We start from the raw sequence: 23290 nt of genomic DNA, 5'->3' as shown, positions 1-23290 counted from the left end.
TTTTAACACTGTAGTAACCTTCTGCCCCCTCCCAGTCATGAAAGGGTCAAAAACACTTTCTTTCACTTACCTAAATATAGTTCTCGGTCCCTTCCCCTGTTGAGTCACGGCAATAGGGGAAACTAATCCGCGGCTAGCAACACGCGCCTTTAGGCCTTCCTCTTAGGAAAGCATTGAATCCGTGTTTCTCTATGGGGATTTTCCATCCACTGAACGTCCTCATGCAAAATGTGAGGCCGTCCAGCGTCATTTCACGGATTTAAACTCTGAATCGAGGAAGCGCCTCTAACAGTGTCTTAACCCTGCAATGTCAACAGTGTAGTTTCTGCAGGGTTAATGGGATAATGAGATGAAGTGGTCTGGTTGCCTATAGTGTCCTTTTAAGCTTTATTTTTGGATTTATTTTTTATTTACCAATTTAACAAGTACATTATCTGGTGAATATTGTCACTTTAAACTTAAATAGCTACTTGGGTTCAGAATCTGCAAGTGGAGTCTGTACCAAATTTGCCTGGACTGTGCTGAGGTATAGGACTCTACCAACGGACCTTGCCAAAATCCACAATGAACTGTTAACATGGAAGTTGAGGGGACAGAATATAATGTAAATTTAGGATAAATGCTCAAGGTAATATGCTTGGTGCATACTGCGCAGTTTGATTGTGGTTATATTTACACCATTCTTCCAATTTCTACATCCTGCCATTGCCAGTAGACCCTTAAACTGAGTGAGCACAGTAGTGTTGCTTCTTCAGGATGTATTCTCTCGTTTACATAGAAGGATTTTTTGCAGAGATTCTTGTTCCTGTGAATACTGGTTTATTGACCTTGAAGTGTTGGTGAGCCAACTGTACAGTGTTCTTTCAAAGACAACTCGAGGGCATGAATCAATTTTGTAAATCGATAAATATGAAATATCAGGGGTTGTCTGAGACCCTTCCATACCATTCTCTGAATCGATAGTGTGAAATGGGCAGAGATATGAATGTCTAGTGCTATAAATATTCATTTGCTCCAACTGTTACCCCTTACTGACTCTTTTAAGCCCCCAATGCTCCTCTACCTGTAATTTCCAATTTACAGAGTGTGTTGCATGACATGAGTTGCCTGTTTGATTAAAATGCATTTTTCATGAGCTTGAAAGCCTTTTGATGTTTACACCTATTAATGTTTGTGTAAAGTAACTATTTACAGATGAATGGATTTCTCTCTCTGCTTTTCTTGTTTGATCAATGAGGACAGAATCAAAATTGATCTTGACAAAGCACCTTTTGTAATGAAGCAGCTGAGGGGCCTGGACAGAGCTGGCCACGTTTGTGAGCATTAAAGGAAGAATTAACCAGGTGCTTTCAATGCCTCTCTTGTTGGCAGAGTGTGCAAAATAAAATACTGTTGAACAAAAGCCAAGCAGCTCGTGACAAAGTGGCTATTGTAAGATGGGAAATATTAAGAACATAGTATTATTTGGTCAGCGCAACTCTGTATCTGATCACTATACGCAGCACTAGCATGCCTTCAATGGCTACAAAGCATTTTCTACAGCAAGAATGATTGGTTATCTTAATGTACATACTTTGTTTTGCACATATTTTGAGTGCAGTGCTAGAAAAAGTGCCTTCTTGAAAATGAAGTTATCGTTTAAATTTCATGGCATTTAACTGTTTTGGGTGAATTAACTAAGCCATTCTATCATTAAAGTCGTGTAAGCTCAAATCTTTGCATTTTATTGATCTTATGTGCCTGGAGAGTAATGGAGGGGTTAACGTCCTATTATCTGATCTTCATCACACTAGAATTTAGTCTTTACCATCGCACCCCCCCCCCCCCCCCCCCCCCCCCCCCATGTCTTTTTCTTCTCACCCTCTGTCAAAGGCCTTCTGAAAATTGGTAAACTAATCTTGGGAATGAAGTAAATCCTATCTAGTGTTTGTTATTGGTTAGGAATGGGATAATCACTCTTTGTCAATCCAGATATGCTCTCAAGAGAGGCAAAATCTTGAGCTGCATTAAAATCTACAGACTTTTAATTAACATGGACTATACCACAGGTCTATAATCTTCATTTATTGGTTTGGATTTGCTATGCTCTTGAGTAGTCTTCTTGAACAAAATCTGCTGTTATCCTTGTTTCTGACCTAATTAGCTACCCAGTGGCCGGTGAGTATAATTAAAATGTTTATTCAGTCTAAAATCCCAATATTCTCCTATCGTGGCTTTTACGGAAATTAATGAGGATTATAAAGACTTAATCAACCGTCAGGCTAAGAAGTGCATTCTGCTTAGCGGCATGCATTTAACTTGTGGTAAAGGTAAAATCCTCTAATATATCTCCATAGCTAGCATTTTAATGTCTATTTTATACTTTCAGCTTTATTAACTAATTTAGGATTCATAGTAAGTGTTCACTAAATATGGTTGTTATTAAAGGAATAGTTTTGAGCACGTACATCTGTGCTTCTTACACCACTCACAGAAAATATTTGGGGGGGGGGGGGGGGTGTGAAAGAGGGAAGAGGTTCTTTGATTCAAAAAAATCTCCTGATCAGTCCTGTATTTCTATGTAGTTCCAAAAAAAAAAAAAAAATCAGATTTCTTTGAACTTTGATTGTAGCGGTTTTACTTTAGAATTAAGGAGGCGTTGAAACTACTGAAGGATTCCTCATGGAAAGATGTGATCAAGATAAGTATACTAAACTCTTTTACGGCATGTTTATAAAGCTTCTTTGGATCCATGGAATCAGTAAAAGTATCTGAAATCCAGGCAAGTGCTGTAATTAAATATTAATACTGTTTCTTGAGCTAAGAACTTGAAAGGATTTGGGTTGCGAAACCTCTTTTCTCAAATGTTCTTGATGGCTGTACTTCAGAAGTTCAAAATGTACAGTTGTACAGTCGGCATTTCATATTTTTAGAGGATAGTTTTTGTTTCTGGTCAGAAGTGCATCATTAAAAACAATAGACTTCTTTTTCTTAAAGGAACACTGAAACATGTTTGATGTTGGATTATTTTTTATTTTGCACAGACTAGGCGGCTGTCCTTTACATTTTAATTTTTATTTTGCCCAAAATACTGTTTATCCTGTCAAAGCATATGATTTGTCGTATCCCAAACATCTACAAATGTCTAAGGCAACCCCCTAGTCTTGGCCCCATGTTATACCTTTGTAAAAAAAATTGGACACTTTTTTTTTTTTTTTTAGGTAGGTATATCAGGGGGCGGTGTGGCGGTATATACACATGAGTAGTTTGGTTACTACCGCATAGGTTGCCCCTTCTCAGTGTGAATAGCTTCAGAGTGATTGTTTTCTCTTGAGATGTACTGCTGTCTCTCCCAAACACTAGCCGAGACTTCGTGAATGGTGACGTAGAACTGTTTTTATTTACTTAAACCGAGAACATGGGGTCTCCATTCATTGTAACATAAGCCCGCCCAGGCGCCTCTGTGTCTGGGAGATCTTTGTATCCAGGAGATAATTTAACAAGGGCTAACTCAAAGAGCACAATACAGAAAACACCCCAAAACAAACATAATATGGCTGAGCACCTCTACGTGTCATATCTCACTGGAAAGTTCTCTCAAGAGCTCCCATTATGTCCAAAAAGCGCACGGATCAGATGAGACTAGCTCGAGTTATATGGAAGTACAAATGTTCAGCAGGATGCGGCTGAGCCTCGCATACGTATCAGAGTTCCAGAGTGCTGGGTAGATTTCCTTGGCCATCTAAAAAAAACAGTGCTTACTGTGGGTACGTGGGGCTTCCCCAAGTCCTTGGTGTTATTCGATGCCTCTCCACCTCCCCTGTTAACCCCTCCAAAAAGCACCCTCATTGATGGTCTTTGGACCGAGAGCGCTCTGGTTAAAGTTTTAGTGGATCGTGGGGGAGATTTCAGGACGGTTTTGGGTCCCGGTCTGGCACACCATGTCTCAGTGGCCCCATGGTGAATGAAAGGCAACCCTGTGCTGCAAGAAAGAGGCTTGGAGACATGGGCTGGAGAGTTAGTCCATAGTGTTCATAGACGTTTTGAGAGATATATGCCAGTGAGAGAAGGTGGGGTTTTGGGAGTCATCTACCTGGCTTAGGTGACCAGAGGGTCTGTCACAGCTGGGATTACCCCCAATACTCTGAAATGGTCGCAGGCATTCAGATTGTGTATTGTCTGCAATGGGGCATGGGTCATGGATGCACTGAAGTTTTACTTGTATGTAAATATTTCAAAATATACACACACTGGCTAGAATACATGTATTTTTGTTTTGTATTACTTAATAAAAAGATTTTTCTTATAAGGGGCATGTAAGCTATGTAAAGAGTTGCGATGTGTTCACATCTAATAGAAAATTATGGATTAAACAGAGTTGAAATAATGTTCCAATTTTCCCTATTCTGCGACTGTTAATTTGCTGTGCCACTGTTTTAGAGAGCAACCACTGAAGTGATCGTGATAGCACTGTTCTGTCTAAATTGCTTTATCTTTTATAGGGAGCTTCCACTATAGGGTTCATATTGTTCATGATTTCCATGGTGCCCCAGAGTTCTGACACCTAATTTAACCACAAAGTAGCTAAAGCCTCGATGTGTTTGGCAGGCAGATAGAATTGGTGCTTTATCACAAGGTGGACAGCAGCCAAAAACCACACATTCAATTAGGCATGACCTGGTTTAAAAAAAAAATAAAAAATGCAAGACTCTTAATAGCAGTTCATCAAATTAAAAGTACCCTGGTAGAACTCTTACTAAGGTTATTATTGTTTGCATATAAACATTAGCACAAATAGAGAATGATTTTTTTTTTTTTTTCCCTCAGGAAGAGTATATGGTCTTTGTGTTTAGCATGTGTATCCTGTTCCGCTGAGCAGCTGTTGCTTGCAGCATTAAACCATGGTAACCAGCACAGAGTGACATATAGTTAATAGCTAAATAGAGATCTGTCCTGTTGACTAATGCAATCAAGAGCTGTCACTGCTCATGTAACCACACTGTAGACCAGTTAGTTATGTTGGAGCTGGCCCGAAGTTGGTGAATGTTTGTATTTTTTTTTTTTTTTTTTTTTATACAAATTTGATAAGTTGCAAAATTATATAAAATGACTTGTGAGTTTAGGACAGTTGTTAGACTGTTTTTTAATTAACAAACATGTATTCCTAATGCTTTAGTGTCCCTGTAGTGGTTTACGTTAGCGACCACCCACCTGAGTACATGAACTTTAACTTTTATTTACCTTTCTTTCCTTGCAACAATTCTCTCCCTGCCTCTGTAGCCTCTTAGGCTGAAATAAAGTCAATCTTGATTATCTCAACCAACCCAATGCATACCCATAGGGAAGCATTGGTAGGCTACTACACAAAAATGTGTGAGAATGCGTTTGATTGAGAACAGAGTTTGGCAGCCAATAGAGGCTTGTTAACGCTTCATTGGGAACATTGCAATTTCCACAAAACTGCAGTGTTTTACATTGTAGTGTTAAAACCAGAGGGCCACCACACGCACCTCCTTCAAAATGGCATATATTATTCATTGCATTCAGTGTTTGCTGTGATAGTTAAGCTGTTGCCATCTTTACTTTAGTACTTTCGGGTTGCCCAAGCATTGGCGCAGTTCATGTGATTACAGGAACTACATAATTGGATCTCCAAAATAGCATGGCCTGAGAAAATTCAGCATAAAAGGATATGGTACAAAGACATGGTGGACACAGTGTGGTACCTGCTTGCCTTTGTGAAAAGGTTCAATATAGTTTACTTTTTTTAATGTCATCAGCAAATCGCTTGGTGATGCTGTTAGAACACAGTTTGCCTTTGTAAGGCTGTGCTCTCTATCCAAAAGAGACCGTAAGATATGTCAGAATTGTAATGTAGCAGATCACTTCCACAAGAAATGAGGACGCTCTGCATTGATGACCACTGTAATATAGTAAATGCAGATATTTCACCTGAGTATTAAACATGTGAACTATTGAATCAAGATGTGGTTGGCAACCTTCGGTACTCCATATGTAATGTACATCACCATTAATGCTTTTCAGACATAATGCTGGCAAAGCATTGGGGAGATTTAGTTCACATCCGGGGTGCTGAAGGTTGCCTAGCCCTGGTGTAGTGATATAACTGCTGAATGTTAACCCCGTAACGACCAAACTTCTGGAATAAAAGGGAATCATGACATGTCACATGTCATGTGACCTTAAGGGGTTAAAACCCCCTTTATTTACATCAGACGAGGGGTGCTAATGTGCATGCATGTGCATTAGGCCTTCCCCATAGTAAAGCATTGCATCTATTTTTTATTCTATGGGGAAATAGCTGACACTGGATGTCTCATGGAGAGCGTAAGAACATGCAGCGAGCGTCTGTGACCGGACCAAAATAGGATCTTAGTGCTGAAATGTAAATGTTGTAGTTTCTCTAAAACTGCAATGTTTTACATTGTAGCACTAAAATGCAATAGGGACACTGTACCCAGACCATTTCAATGAGCTGAATTGGTTTGGGTGCCTATAGTGGCCTTTAAATAGGCTCTTTTGTTGTCACCATCTTGCAAATGGTTGCATATCATGTTTTCTAGATCGTGATAGTGAAGTTAGTGTACTTGAATGGCATGTATCTGACTACTTCAGTATCAAAGGTAGGAGATACAAGCAGTAAATATTGGTCAAAACTTCTGTTAGGAAACTGTTTTTAGCCTAAAGTTTATTTACACAATCGGTGTTGCTCAACTTACTTGACAGGAATAGGCAGATCCAGATCACAATGGCAATACAAAAATGGACCTGGTACCCCAAATCTACCCCTTGTTAGGAGCAGTCACAAATCTCCTTCACAGACTTTTATGTTTAATGATTCTCCTTTTCATGCAGCTCAACGCTGTTGAAACGGAGTAGTGAAAGGAGATTTGACACCTTGATCTGACACCTTGTCAGTGGTGCTAGTTGGAAAGCAGGTTGTCTGTGTAATTTGATGGCATTCTTACCACACTTGGCTTTTACTTCTGTGGACAATCCCAAGTGCCAAGAGAAAACATTACCTGTGTTCTCTATTGAACAATTGACCCAGTAAGCAGAGTGAGGAAAATGGTCTCCTAAATCATGCAGGGACAGTCTCCTCCGCACTATGCACTACACTAGAGAGCTGCTAATTTGCCATCTTTCCCTCTTAATGGGTAATGAAGATAAGTAGAAAAGGCAATGTATTACAATGTGTGCTTTTCCTTCTTTCTCATTTGAATACATGTGTTTTGTTGGACAAGTCTGAGAATGTGTATTTTGGTGATGCTACTGAAAGTTTTACATTACATTTAGGAAAACGTAGGAACCCCAACAATGATAGATTATAAAAAGGGGATATGTTCCATTATGATTTGCTCTCCCACTTTCCTCTCAACACCTTCTGAAAAATTGATTGGGTCAAGCAAGTGAAATTATTTTGGCACTATGATTAATTGATTACAGGTTCTATCGTGTGTGTGTGTTTGTGTGTGTGTCTTTTGTAGGTACAAAAAGAACTGTTGCCACCTGGCTCAATCTATAGAACATGCTATTTGTGCGAGAATAGAAACAAGAAAGTCTCTCCTACTGTGGTGAATCAAGCTCTTTTTAAATTTATTAATTAGGGTTCTTGTCCGTTTGGTAATGCTAAAGAGGTTAAATAATGAACCCCAATTAGATTTTAATTGCATTTGCAATTGCAATTTAATTCACCTTCATGTAGCTGTGTAGTGCAGTTTGTAGAGATAAATTACTATCTGTAAAGTTACTGATTAGAAATATAAAGGGTTGACCTAGGTTTATTGTAATGACTGAGTAGTTTGAGATTTTTTGTAGCACATTCATTTTTGACAGTTTTAAATACCTCTATTGGCTGTTACTCGAGACTCTTCCAATGATATAGCAGAGTAAAACTCAATTTCAATCAAATGGTCTCATAACCGGTGCAGCATGCTTTATCCCTGCAATGCTTTCCTATGGGGAACTTTTATTTATTCAAAAAAAAAGTTGTACTCCATATAGATGGGGTGCAGTGTCTGAAAAGTCTACCAGGGCACTATAATAACCCTTGTGATGCACTAATTTCCTGCAAGGTGTATACATTTTACTAATAGTTTTCTTTATTCAGTTTCATATTGAATTTAAGAATTAGTATCTGCACTAGGTGTTGGGCTCCATAATGATTGGGTATTTGCAACCATGCACCCACTAATGCATATCTAAATGGGTATAATCATAGAGAGGACTGTTACAGACACACATAGATGCAGATTTTACAAAGTCTTGTGAATACGCAATTTCATCCATTACGTCTTGCACTGTTGTTGTTGGCATTTATATGGTGCCAACTTATTCCGCAGCACTTTAGAATATTATAAAAAGGTAGTAATGTAACTACAAAGTAAGACCATTACTAAATGTTACAGGAGCAACAGGTTGATGAGGACCCTGCTCAAATGAGTTTACAGTCTAGAGGAGAGGGGTGAAAAACAATAGGAAGGGAAACTGCAGCCCAACAGCAAGGTGATGTAGCAGAATTGGAGGTGAGCGTGAAGTCTGACCCTTTTGTGAGGTTTGTGTGATAGAAGTTACTCTGGGAGATCATAAGAGATCGGTTTTGAGGGACTTCTTAAATGATTGAAGACCAGGAGAGAGTCTGATGGGGGAAGTCCTGCAAGCACGATCAGGAGATGCTCAGAACTATTAGAACTGTTGTTAGGGTTATTCTTATGATTTGTCATTTACATTTTCAGAGCCTTTTAGAACAATTTGTGTTTATTCACCAAGTTGTTTCGGCAAAATAAGCAGATTCAGAAACAGTCTTTGAATTATCTATAGCTATATCTTTGCTATTTATTTTTGACTAGATGGTGCCATTCAGATTTCACTAGTTTTTTTTTTAGTTCATAAAGCATATTTGTTTTAGGTAATAGTTTAGCAAGTTTTCTGCTACAGAATAATAAACACAGAATTTGATTGGCTCCAGAGGTTAACTGGCAGAACAGACAGCCAGATGGGATCAACATTTTCTTTAAACACTTACTCAATACTTCTCTAGGTTAAATGACCACTATAGTGCCAGGAAAACAAACTCATTTTCCTGGCACTATAGGGTCTTTAGGTGTCCCCCTCCCGCTGGGCTGAAGGGGGAGGAAGGGGTTAAAACACTTGCCTTTCTCCAGTCCCGGCTCCCTCGGCGCTGGGGAACTATCCTCCCTCTTCCAACGTCATCCGCCGCAAGAGCCGCGCGCGCATTCAATCAGTCCATAGGAAAGCATTTCTCAATGCTCTCCTATGGATGTCAGCGTCTTCTCACTGTAATTATCACAGTGAGAAGCGAGGAAGCGCCTCCAATGGCTGTCAATGAGACAGCCACTAGAGGCTGGATTAACCCTATTGTAAACATAGCGGTTTCTATGCTATGTTTACAGCTGCAGGGTTTATCCTAGATGGACCTGGCACCCAGACCACTTCATTGAGCTGAAGTGGTCTGAGTGCCTATAGTGGTCCTTTAAGCAATGCTAGTGGATCACTGGTCCAGATGATCCGAGATGATCTCCAAGATGGAGTGCATCTTGATGCGTGCATTTTGTGCATGCACATCAGGTCCCAATCCTCCTCTTGTATGAGGAGCATTGGGTTGGACAGACTGTGGAGGAGCCATGAAGGTTTGAGGAGCACTCAAACCGTTCCAATGGAGCTTTGGCTCTGAAAAGAGGTGAATAAAACAACTTTTATGGTAAACTTGCTGGGGCTCTTTATTAGGGACAGTGGCACTAAAGGTATTGGGAATACACGTTTGTATTTTTAACTTTTTAATTATCCTTTAAGGCTATAAAAAAAACAACTTTTAAATAACTTTTTTTTAAACCTATTTCAAATATGGAATCTAACTTTTCTTTTACAAAAGAGCATTTGCAGCTGCTGCTGCTACTAGTAAAACCTGTTTGTAAAACAAATGCAGACCCCCTCTATTACAAATGGAAAGTAATGGGGTGACTTATGTCTGCTGCGGTTAGCCTGGTTTATTTAATCTATTTTTTTTTCTTGTGTTCTTTAGTTTTTAACACGCTGGTGTTGCTTGTTAGAAGAGCCAATTTACCTAGTAGTACTTTGAGAAACAAATTTCATTTTGGTTATTGCTGCAGGATATATTCGGCTTGCTAACAATTTGAATTTGAGGCCTATTGCTTTTGTAAACATTAACACACAATTTGAGTTTTAAAGAGACATTACTTTCCATAATACAAAAGGGATTTGAATCTTTTTTTTTTTTTTTTTTTTTTATTGGACGGATTGCATCAAAATACACTGAAAATCATGTTAATGAAAGGCTTTGAATGTTTGACTTAATAAATTACAATTATTTATATGACGCCAACATATTCTGCTGAGCTGTACAAATTTTTTTATTTATGGGGAAAGGGTACATTCTTATAATATTTATATTTAAATTGATCGATTACTTTATATAAAAAAAAAGTGGCAATGTTTGTATGCCCTAAAAGAAACACTTCACCGCCAAAACAATTTAATCTCAGTGTTTTTTTTTTTTTTTTTTTTTTGGGCTGGAGTCTCTGGGGCCATCTTACTTTAAAGGGACAGCTTAATGTAGTTGTTCTGGTGAGTATACTCATTGCCTTCAGGCATTTTCATGCAAACACTGCCTTTTCATGGGAAAGCATTGGATTGGCTAAAAGTCAGCAATTCTTATGTCAACAAGGGGGCCGAGCTAGCACCAGCAGACTTGCGGCGCTGGAAATAAGGTGAGTTTTAATTGCTTTTAAGGGGGGGGGGGGGCACTATATGGTCAGAAATACATGGGTGTGTGTTCCTGACCCTATAGTGTTCCTTTAAGGAGCTAAGCCATTTTAGAATTGGCTCAGTTTGGATTGAATAGAGTGCAAAGATCCACAGAAGGATATTCTATCCCAGCCTTATTGTTTAAAAGCTTGTGTGAAAAAAATCAGCTGAAAGCAAATTAGTTTTAAAATTGACTACTTACCATGGTTATGGTGCTGGAGTCTTCTTTTAATCACAAACCAGCACAGCTTTAAAACTCCAAACTAATTGTTCATAAGACTTTACTAAAGGGATAGAATGTGTAGTATTTGGGTCCGTAGCAAGTGGTGTCTGGGTATTTTGTTGAATGTTTTGGTATCTGAGGGAAAGATATTTATTTTAACTGGTTTCTGACATATTCTCACAAAGCTGCTGTGGGACTCATTTTGCAAATAAACCAGACTTGTTTGCATATCAACATTTTTACAGTCCTGATTTTGGGACCTACTATTGCCTCCAGTATTTTTTCCTCTGAATGAATAGAAAAGATATAAAAAAAAAAAAAAAAAAAAAAAAAAAAAAATTCACAGAAATTACTTTAGCTGATTATAAAAGTGCTTTTAATTAAATGCATCACTTCCAGTATTCGAAAGATCTTCCATGGAAGAAGCTTGTCCATGTGGTTGACGAAGCCCTACTCGCCTTTTGCTTCGGTTCACTTTACAAGCACAGTCTAAGTACCAAAAGCCACTTCAGCTTCATAAAGTGGTGTGGGTGCACATATTGCACTCTAGCAATATTACTTCTGCATCCCTAACCATACACCCAGGCTGTGACATATTATCCCTTCGCACTTCCCGCAAAGGATTGTCATTTTTGTCCACGGTGGAATTTTTACTTTAGGACTTGCATGGAGGACTTGTTTATTTCTCTCTTATTTCCCTCCTGGGATGAGTTCACAGATCTGTTAATGATTATTTATTACTATTATTATTACTGGCATTTATAAAGCACTAACAAATTCTGCAGCGCTGTACAACTGAGAAAAAGTCACACAATAAGAACATACCGATACAACAGGTAGAGGACCCTGCCTGTGAGCTTACAATCTAAAGCTTAAAATGGGGAGATGAGACCAGAGGTAGCAGAGGGATTTGTATGTGGTGGCAGAGATAATTAATAGTATAACTGCAGCAGCTGATGACATGTGAGAGTAATAAGGAGGTGATTGGCTGCGGTTCAAACAGCTGGAGGTGCATGCTATATAGTTAGAAAGAACCAGGGTGGGTGGTTCTTTCTAACTATATAGCATGCAAATCAAATAGCCTTCCTGTTGCTGGGATGGATGAGGGTTTGGACCTTTTTAAAACTGCAGTTAATTGCATGCGAAGGGGTAGACTTGAGGCTATTTTGACTAGCTCTTGCAGCCATAATGTGTCATAATCCTTAATGATTGTAGTACAGCTTTTCACGTGAGAGTTTGCCTTTTCTTATTCTGTGTCTAAAAGTAATTAGTTTCCTTTTGTAAGGTTTGCATTATACATTTGTTTATAAAATTCCAACAATAAATGAAAATATATATTCGTAATTATGTTTGTAAATGGGCTGCCATGCATGTAAATTCAAGTTTGTTGGCAATTTAATTAATACTCTTATTTAAATTTCAGGTTTTTTTTTTATACCTATCCTAAAACTAGGGTACCCAACCTAAAACTGCAGAAAACATTTCTAGATTTAAATTTTTTTTTTTATCTTTTTATTTTTTTTCATAAAATCATGGTACAGATATCACTGTTTTGTATTCATGGAATATTGAGAAGTAACAATTATCTGTATGCGTCAAATACATAGAAAACAAGAATTTGTTGATAATTCTGTATGGTTTGTGAATCAAGATGTGTTTAAGTAAATACAAAAACAAAGATAACCCTGGTAGAATGGTATGGAGTGTATGTTGGAAGTTTTCCCCTTCGGTTAGCTTGCCCAAGGGTGCGTGTGGGATCCCCCGTCATGGGGAATGCTGAAGTTACGTGCACCGCCAGGACCAGATAGATGTGTAAGAGTGGTATCTGTCTGAGAGGGAGTAGCAAATTTCCTCCATTTTCCTAGTGGTTTCCACTCTTTGGATCCAATCTCTTATGGCGGGTTTGATTTTTTTTTTTTTTTCCAGTATCAATTGGTTTGCCGCTGTTATCAAATGTAGGAGTAGTTGAGTTTTTTCGTTTGGAAAGTTTGGTGGTGGGATAAGGAAGATGAAAGAATCTGGGTTTGGGGTCAGTTTTTACCCCAGTATAGTCTGTATGAGGCTAGAAATGCGCCTCCTGTAGGTTTGTATTTCTGGGCAGGACCACCAGATGTGTGATGGCATCTCCAACATTGATCAGAGGATTGGGGGAATATGGCTTTTAGTCTCGCTGGTGTATAATACCATCTAACTATTCTTTTATAGTTACTTTCTTGGGTCTCTGTTTCTGTTTTTGTGACTATTTCTAAAGATTTTGCGCCACCGATCAGGTGGTGTGGTGATATTGAGCTCTGATTCCCATGCAGACGTGAAGGCCTGAGGGTGTTAGGGCTGTATGGAGAGGAGAGTGTACATGACCGAGATAAGCTTCTTTTTAAATATGTGCCCCTTGCAATACTTTTCAGAGGGTGTTAGTTCTCGGAGTGACCTCTGAGCCAAGTGTCCTTTCTTTAAAAAGTGTACCATTTGAATGTATGAAAACATTTGCATTGCTGTGATATCAGTCTCCGGTAACAATTTGTGTAAAGGTTTGATTTCATTCCCTTCAATTACTGCCTCCACTGACAAGTATTGTGAGTTATGATATTGCTTATATATTTTCCCATCTGCTCCAGTAGGGAACAAGGGGTTGTGAGTGATTAGATACAGAGGTGAGGGATAGGGGGATTGTGTAGATTGGGGTTCTGAAATAGGCGGCTTCCAGTTTCACCCATTGCTTATCTGAGTGTGGGTTGCACTATTTGTAGACTCTAGTGAGCAGTTGCTTGGTGGTATAATTCCACATCCGGGAGGCCCAGCAACCCCCCCACTCACCCCCATCTTTTGGCCGTTAAAGAAGTGAAAAGGATAATCAGGGTTTCTTATTGGCCCATATGTAGGTGGAGGGTATTGAAAAAGATTTTAAACTTATGCTCATCCTATGCCCATTTAGGTTGGCGTAACTAGTGATTATTCTAGTTGTAGATTGTTTACACACAATAATGCTCCAGAGAGGTTATATAAACATAGATGTGCACTGTAGTAATGACGCAAGTGTTTCTGTTGATACTGAAATTTTGTATTTTTCCATACTGGTTTCTGAAATGCCATGTTCACCATCTAATGTTATTACAACTCACACTGCATAGAGGTTTTTAGATAAGTGTCTGTATTTCAGTGTAGTCATATGAATATATAAACTGTAGGAATGCAAAGTGAAATCCATAAAATACAAAAAAAAATAAAAAATTGCGGGATATGAGAGGTAAGGAGCTTTCCAATAATCTGTTCTTATTTTCTTCTTGCAGAGTTTCCCATCAGATGAAGGCTGGCCTTTTGCGAAGTATCTAGGAGCTTGTGGCAGAATGGTGGCTGTAAACTATGTTGGAGAAGAACTGTGGAGTTTTTTCAATGCTCCTTGGGAGAAGCGAGTGGACCTTGCATGGCAGCTAATGGAAATTGCAGAACAACTTACAAACAATGACTTTGAATTTGCACTTTACCTCTTGGATGTCAGCTTTGATAACTTTGCTGTTGGGCCACGGGATGGGAAAGTTATTATTGTAGACGCTGAGAACGTGTTGGTGACAGATAAAAAGCTGATAAAGCAAAGTAAGTATTTAATTTTTTTTTTTTTTTCACGTAAAATGTTCTAAATTGCATACCACATTTGGTAGAAATCGTATCAGTCATCTTAACGTGTCAGGGTTATAGTTTTCTGTTGAACTCTGTATGTGTGTTTGCATATGCGTGGAATGGTGTAAATGTGCTTTGTTTTACATGATTTTTCTTTATAGATTATATCTAGACAAAGAATATGCTTTTAAAGAAAAATAAAGCACAGCATTAATATTTATCATTTCGTAAAGTAGATTCATTTCTTCTCAATTGCGTGGTCTGGGTGCTGTGGTACTTAAGTTTTAATCCTGCAATGTAAACCTTTTTTTTTTTTTTTTTTTTTTTGCTTTTAGTCTCCAAACAAGTGTTAATTTTGGGACTAGATGTTCCCTTTATCAAAACTAATAAACTAAACCACTGAGATTGCTTCAAGACTAAGAAAATGTGTTGTGTCCGTATAATCCGCAAAGCTTTCATTGTAGATCCGAAAGCCTAAGCAGATATATCGCTAATGTCGGCTTGCTCCTAAATAGTGGCCATATTAATCTTGTCCTGCAAGTTCAGCATCTGTTCCTTTTGTGAGGCAGATGTGATTGGTGACGTTGTGTGAATTAATCATTTCAATCAAAATCCCATATGTGAATGATACACTATCTTATGTTCTTGGTTTTTGTTGGCACAACACTGTAAAGACTTGGGAAGGGGGCAAATAAAAATTCTACATTAAGCTATAGGAAATTGTTTATAAAACTAGCATTGCTGTAAACCAACTACTGATACATTTTTGAAATACACATCTGCTCCAGATTTTCTATTTTGCATTGAATTATACATTTGCAACTGTAATTCTGTTTACAGATGCACATAGTATACATTTTAAAATGTATGCAGTTATGCCACATATGCATACAACTGGGGATTTATCAAAGTCTCTTGTTCTAATAAGTGGTGTAAAAATGTGAAAAAGCAAGCGTCACAATGGAATGTGCCTACTGGTTCCATTGATTTCCAGCGGGATTGATCTTTTAGTCAGTACTTTGGGCCACTTTAGAGCAAAATAATTTAATAAATATACCTCGCTGTACCCAAGTAAAATTAATTTTATTTTGTGAGCAGTGCTTGTTATGCAACATGTGACATCATTAAAACCGTTAAACGTAATTTTTAAAGAGGAATTGTCACTTACCTAGAATTTATTCCATTGAATAATACATTGAAAACACTTATAACTTGAGTACACCTTTCTTTCATGATGTGCTTTTTTTTTTTTTTTTTTTTTTTTTTTTTTAAATTCGCATTAAAGAATTGTCAAATGACCTCAGAATCCAGTTCCGACAATGCCAGGACATCTGAAGATGAAAAATAGAAACATCAAAGTATAACTTCTCCTCTCTATGTTGACTGCCAAGTGCAAAGAACAGCGCTTGTAACAATGATTGGCAGAAAGCTCAGATGAAAGATGCTGAATAAAATATGTAAAGAACAGGGGGAAAATTAAAATCTAGAAATCCATGTTTGTTAAATATAGCAAACCATTTCGAGAGAAGTTCTTGTGACTTGCTTCTGTGGAGGTACCAGTGCTTGTTTCAACAGCACTAATTGGATCTCTGTCCTTTAGCATTGAGACCTTACAAACTTGGGCATTTGTTGTTGCATCCTGTTGTATATTGTTTGTTGGTATTGCTGTTATGTGCTTGTTAAAGGGACACTATAGACACCCATCTCTTCTTATTAAAGTGGTCTGGGTGCAGTTTCCCAGTCCCTTTAACCCCGCAATGTAAAACACTGCAGTTTTAGAGAAACTGTGATGTTTACATTGCAGCGTTAAAACTACCTAGAGTGCCCCAATGCTTTCCTGTGTGGACTCCTAATGTGCAGAGGGACACTATAGTTTTAGGATTACAGCTTTTAACATTTTATATTATACTCCAACAGCCAGTAGGGCATCATCTCAGCCCAGTATTTAGCTAATTGTCATTTTGTTCTGTTATGCTTCCCTTTATAGTGTTTCTTTTTATTGGCATAGAGAGAGCATACTAGAAGAGAAATTAAACAATATTTGGAGCGTGTGTCATGGCTGCGATTGTGGGGCAACTTGTTAAATCTTTAATATACATTTAAAAGGTAACGGAGCATATGATTAAAAGGTTAACTCAAGTTACAGGTGATTTTCATTTTTTTTTTATGCTATGATGCGATTTTCAGATCTGTGGCATTCTCCCTTAAAACTTCAGTTTTATCCGTGATAGAGCTAAAATGTATATGTTCCAAAACGTGAGATTAATACTGTGGGATATATATTTTAGCTCTCCAACATCCAAATTGATTGAAAATATCTCCTGTGGGCAGATATATACCATGTATTGGAGTACTCATTTTGGCTACTAGATTGTAAGCTTGTTTAAGAAGTGTCCTCATCAACCTATTGTTCCTGTAACATATTCTAATTGTCTTGTATATTGTTAAGTTTCCAAATTTATAATATTGTAAAGCGATGTGGAATAAGTTGGCGCTATATAAATGCCAATAATTGGTCCTCTTGTTTTTGCCAGAATTTTACTTTATCAAGAAGGATCTTTTCTCATTCTCAAAAACAAACTTTGGTAACTTACCATTGCCAAATTCACAACCATTAGTTTGCAGCATTTCAGAAAATTGTATTTCCTATAATATGAAAAAAAAAGCTACAAATATATGCACCATTTGGAATAAATATCATATGGAGCTAATCAAGAAGTTGATCCTGGTTATTATTGACTTAAGGATAGATCAGCAAAAGCGTTTCCAAACCATTCTAGAACCAACTCATAAACTACATAAAAGAAGCAGGTAGTACAGTAAGCTGCCTTTACAAAGGACGGTAAAATAAAACCATATTTCCCAGTACTGTACCACATAATAAACCAAAAGTTATCCGGGCTTGCGGCCTCCTTTTCCTAACCATACGCTGTGATTAACCCCTTAAGACCGCAGCCAAATGTACAAGTTGTGATCCAAAAAAACCGTAAACAAAACCTGGCATTTGCGCTACATGTCTGTCCAACCGTAATTCACCTCTTTCATATTAAATGCCCCCAACTTATTATATATCATTTTATTCAGGGGAAACAGGGCTTTCGTTTAACATCAAATATTTAGGTATGGAACATAATTTAATATGAAAAAAATATTACAAAAATGAGAGAAAATAAGATTTTTTTAAAAATTTTTTTAGTTCTACGTGACATTCTAACTGTGAATGTCATAATACGGTTTGCTTTTACTGCAATAAAATACACATATTTGTATTCAGCGATGTCTCACGTGTAAAACAGTACCCCCTATGTACAGGTTTTATGGTGTTTTGGGAAGTTACAGGGTCAAATATAGCGTGTTACATATTTCAGTTTTTTCACATTGAAATTCGCCAGATTGGTTACGTTGCCTTTGAGACCATATGGTAGCCCAGAAATAAGAATTACCCCCATGATGGCATACTCCATTTGCAATACCTTGGGTTGTCTACTTTTGCAAATGGTATGTCCAGTCTTTTTTAGTAGCCACTTGGTCACAAACACTGGCCAAAGTTAGTGTTAATATTTGAAAATGCAAAAAACTAATTTGAACGCAAATTTTGGCCAGTGTTTGTGACTAAGTGGCTACTAAAAAAAAAAAACATACCCTATTTGCAATACCCTGGGTTGTCTACTATTGCAAATGGTATGCCATCATGGAGATAATTTTCATTCCTGGGCTACCATACGGTCTCAAAGGCAACCTGGCGAATTTTAATGTGAAAAAACTGAAACGCAAACCTTATATTTGACTCTGTAACTTTTGAAAACACCATAAAACCTGTACATGAGGGGTACTGTTATACTCAGGAGACTTCGCTGAACACAAATATTACTGTTTCAAAACAGTAAAACGTATCACAACAATTATATCGTCAGTGTAAGTGCCATTTGTGTGTGAAAAATGCAAAAAATGTCAGTCACTGACGATATCGTCGTTGTAATATTTTACTGTTTTGAAACACTAATATTTGTGTTCAGCGAAGTCTTCCGAGTAAAACAGTACCCCCCATGTACAGGTTTTATGGTGTCTTGGAAAGTTATAGGGTTAAATATAGTGCTAGCAAATTAAATTCCCTATAGTTTCAGCATGGGTTGTCAGGCAGGTCCCGCTAATTGTAATTAATAAAATGACTTAATTATGTAAAATTATTACATAAATATATGCGTAGAATTATTATATATATATATATATATATATATATATATATATATATATATATATATATATATATATAGGTGTGCATATATATGTATATAATTTTTTTTATTTTTATTTATATATAGGTATATATATAGTGATATATACGTATATACTTATGTATATAGATAGATATATTATTTCGTTCTACATGTATTTTGATATCAATATATATATAATTTTAAAATACAGTTAGAACGAAATTTCGCATGTTTATATATTTTTTATCTATTTTGTATTATTTTTTTAAAAAATGTTTTAACGTATTTATATATTTATTTATTTTTTATTATATATAAATATATATATAATAAAAATTATATATATTTAATCAATATCATTGTACGTGTATTTTGATATTAATATATATATATATATATATATATATATATATATATATATATATATATATAATTATGTATATATTAATATTAAAATACATGTAGACAGTGTATGTATATTTATGTGTATATATATATACTTAGATCATATATATAATAAATATATATATATGATCTAAGTATAATCTTATTTTTACACTGTTTTAACGGATTTTATTTGAATTTCAGACAGCAGGGGGAGTACCTGTCATTACAGGCACTCCCCCTGCTGGCATTGACATGGACGGCTATGCCGTCCATGTGATCGCGGGGTCCTCGCAAGGACCTCGCGATCACATGGCCCTGGGGGGCCGAAGAGGATGGAGGGGGAATCCCTGGGCTCCCAGGTAAGTCCCCCCATACCGCGATCGCCGGCGTGGGATCGCCGGCGTCCGGGTAAGTACATAAGACCGCAGGACGTTCTATGCCGCCCTGCGGATTTTAGAGCCATCTAAATAAGGACGGCATAGTACGTCCTGCGGTCTTAAGGGGTTAAAGTTAAAGCAACCTGGGCATCCTTAGTACCCTGATCGCAATGTCCAAAATCTGTAAATGCATGTACAATTTTATTACCATAAGCTACATTGTTTTTAGACTTCGCATCTAATGAACAAACATTAAAAATATTTGTGTAAGACATTTAATGCCTTATACTGCAGATGTAATGGTGAAACTGTCTAATAAAAACTACAAGGGTAAAGAGACGTTTAAACATGTTTGTTTATAAAGAAAAACCCAAATCTAACCCATGCAATGTTTTTGTTTTGTTATCCAGATAAACCAGAAAACTGGGATGTATGGTATGAGAGCAAGTTTGATGACTGTGACAAAGAAGCATGTCTGTCTTTCTCAAAGGAAACTCTTTGTACCCGAACCACAGTGGACCACAATTATTATGCGATCTGTCAGAATCTCCTGTCTAGACATGCCACCTGGCGTGGCACTTCTGGTGGTCTTCTTCATGATCCTCCTGCAGAGATTGCCAAAGATGGCCGTCTTGAGGCATTGCTGGACGAATGTGCTAACCCAAAGAAAAGATATGGCAGATTCAAAGCTGCAAAAGAATTACGAGAATACCTTGCACAATTGAGTAATAATGTGAGGTAGTCCATGTGGTTCCTCCTATTTGTTTTTACTTTTCTTAGTCTGATAAATGAAAGTTTAATTAGTTAAAGCACGTACAAGATATTATTTTCTATCACTGCTGTATGTACAGAAGTTATAAATAGATGCTTTGCTGATGCCATGAAATGGAGCTTGTATGGCACAGAGGATGGTATGCAATCCTCTGCAATCATGCCAGGTACGTGTTCTTATCTAATTAAAACTGAAGCTACTATTGACTTTTTTGCTCGTTGATTACCTGAGAGGTACATCTGATGAGCATCCCCAGGTGACTGGGGATAATAGACTTTGATAGCATAATAGATTATTCATGTGTCAAACAGTAGTTGACATGACATTACATTAGTATCACAATTTTTGTGAAGCTGATGCCTTTACTTGAAAAGTTCAAGTTGAGACTGCTGGCCTGTTTTATAGGCTTTTTTTCTTAAGTCATATCATATTTGTATGTTGATATACATATATAAATTTCAGGATCTTTGTGTTATTTTTTTTGTTGTTTTTTTTTTTTTTTTTTTAAACCTTCGTCTCATTGTTTTGCTTCTTAAATTAGCCACTTTGGTGGAATGAGATGCTGAATGTTTAACCCTTTGTATGCCAAGCAGTTGGTACTCCCAGGCTTATAAGAGCAAGAATTTGTCATTTAAAAAAAAAAATTATATATTTTTAAATTCATGTAAATAATTTTTATTACCCTAGTTTCACATTAAACATATAATGCCTTTTGTTTGATTTCATCCAGACTCGATTTGGTTTGGTCCAATCGTTTATAGGTCATTGTTCTGCTTGATTTTGTGTAAGTATTCTGTGAAATACTGTTTAAGCCTGTACCTGTTCAGTTAATGCAACGGGGCAGAGAGATATTTTATTAAAAAAAATTTTGTTTGTGTGATAAACGGTGGTAAAGCACACACCAAAGAATAATAAAACAAATTGCATCACATAATACTCAAGATTAGCAATGACTATAAATGTACATTTATGAATAGGTGGGATACGGAGTAGTGTCAGTCTCTAGTTGCCCCTACTGTTTTCTATTAGTTTAATCGCAGTTATGCCCCTATAATGCGTGACTTTTGTGAAAAGAATCATTTAAGTAAATTCTGATCTTAAAAACAGAAATTAAAAAGATTTGCTTCAATATATTAAACTGCTATTGGTTTAACCCCTTAAGGACCAAACTTCTGGAATAAAAGGGAATCATGACATGTCACACATGTCATGTGTCCTTAAGGGGTTAAAAGCTGTTACACTGCAAATTTTTGGTGCTTTACTGAGATGGTTGCAAATAAGGTGCAGATATGTGTGGATGTTTCTTTAAAGAGCCGGCAACTAGAGGTTTGATAACTGCTTGGACAGGACACATTTGCAAACACCACATCGAAGCCTGTTTTGCTATATAAATTCTTTGAATCCTAAATTTTGACACGTTTACTGCAAATCAGTCCTTTTTTTATAAACCTGCAACATGTCTGAGTATTCAGTATTTCAGTGTTTCATTGTGTTTAATGTTTTCTAAAGCATTTAAAATGTAACGGAACATAATTTTAAAGTGTTCTAAGCCTCTGTTCTGATATGGAGAATATATTTTCATATGTGTTCATTGAATCAATATGGAGTAACATAGAGATGTTGGATCTAAATAATGGAGTGGAACAATAGTGTAATTCTGGGTAGACGTGTGTTTTTTTTTGGTATCCCTACTGCAGAAATAATACTGCATGATATAGTATCACTGGCATGTTTGAGGTTTACCTGATGACAATAATTCTCCACACCCATTCAGTTTAAAGAAAAAAACTTATGATAATCTGGTGGTTTCTCAATGTGTCCTAAATTTTACAGTTTTTGTTTGGTTTAGCAATTATTTATTTGTTTTAATATTATTATACTACATACATACGTACTGTCCCCGGATAGCCTGTACAAGCAATATTTGGCACAGCACCCACGTGGCTACAAAAAAAATGCAGCACTAAGGTTGGTCAAAAGTCTTTTCTGATGGCCCTTGTCTGGTCTCCAAAGGGATGCTTTCATTTAAATTATTTCCTTTCTATGTTCTTACTACTCAATGCACCATATACTATATTGGGTATAATATATTATATACATATGAATTCTATAATATACCGGTAATTATAAGTCCAAGGTTTCAAGGAGCCCATGTTCTTTCTAAAAGTGTCAGTGATCTTTTGCCAAGTTATCTGGACCTTTAAGTTATGTTAAAGAATAAAGGCTTAAGAAAACCTTGCTTTCCCACATCCTTTACCCAGATAACTCTGGTAGTCTTCTAGAAAAGCAAGATTATATTCCCATTCCCCTTGCCATTTTACATGTGTACTGTCAGCTGCACACAAATGCTAGAGATCCGTTGCGCTAAACATTCTATGCATAATTACACTCTTGAATTTGTTACAAGGCCCACACACTCTATTTCTATGCATTCCTGTTTATGAATGAAGGACTTCTTTTTAAAATCATGCTTACATAAATTATAAATCTCTGCGGTGAACTTCATAGTAATCCACTATCCTTCACTGAACTGAATATTGTGCAGGCCAGCACATGCACTCTTTAAAACGCACAAAATAGGGAGTATCACATACAACTTGGTAACTTCATTAAAATTAGTTTTGTTTGGTATGCAGCTAGGGATGCAACTTAAATTAATTATTAATAAAAGACTGTGTTTCTTAAGTCAACCTATAATGCTGATCAGTCAGTAGAATAGAAAACAGTGCATCTGGCTGAGCATCACAGATTTATTGATTAAACCTGTAACTTCATGGAAGTTGTCTCTACGAAGAACAAAGTATGCCTACAAAGGTTTTGGCCTTTAACTCCTGCCTATCGCTGTATGGGTTAGGAAACGGCAGACAGGTGCCTGGTTTATATGCTTCAACAGTGGTCAATGAGATGGCACCAG

The 23290-nt window shown here is 37.0% G+C and overlaps 1 protein-coding gene across 1 annotated transcript in view; it reads left to right on the top strand.

The window, feature by feature from the left end:
* Positions 1 to 20868, top strand: part of DIPK2A (divergent protein kinase domain 2A) — a 57815-nt gene extending 36947 nt beyond the window's left edge. Inside the window, exons 2-3 of the mRNA XM_063442491.1 lie at positions 14296 to 14599; positions 20015 to 20868. Coding sequence (XP_063298561.1) covers positions 14296 to 14599; positions 20015 to 20346 — 636 coding nt within the window. The 3' untranslated portion in view covers positions 20347 to 20868. The remainder of the gene's footprint in view (positions 1 to 14295; positions 14600 to 20014) is intronic.
* The last annotated feature ends 2422 nt before the right edge of the window (positions 20869 to 23290 follow it).

This window comes from Pelobates fuscus, chromosome 2 (assembly GCF_036172605.1).
Source record: "Pelobates fuscus isolate aPelFus1 chromosome 2, aPelFus1.pri, whole genome shotgun sequence".
NCBI lineage: Eukaryota > Metazoa > Chordata > Amphibia > Anura > Pelobatidae > Pelobates > Pelobates fuscus.
Note: the sequence above shows the minus strand (reverse complement) of the source record. Positions and strands in the feature narration are given on the sequence as shown.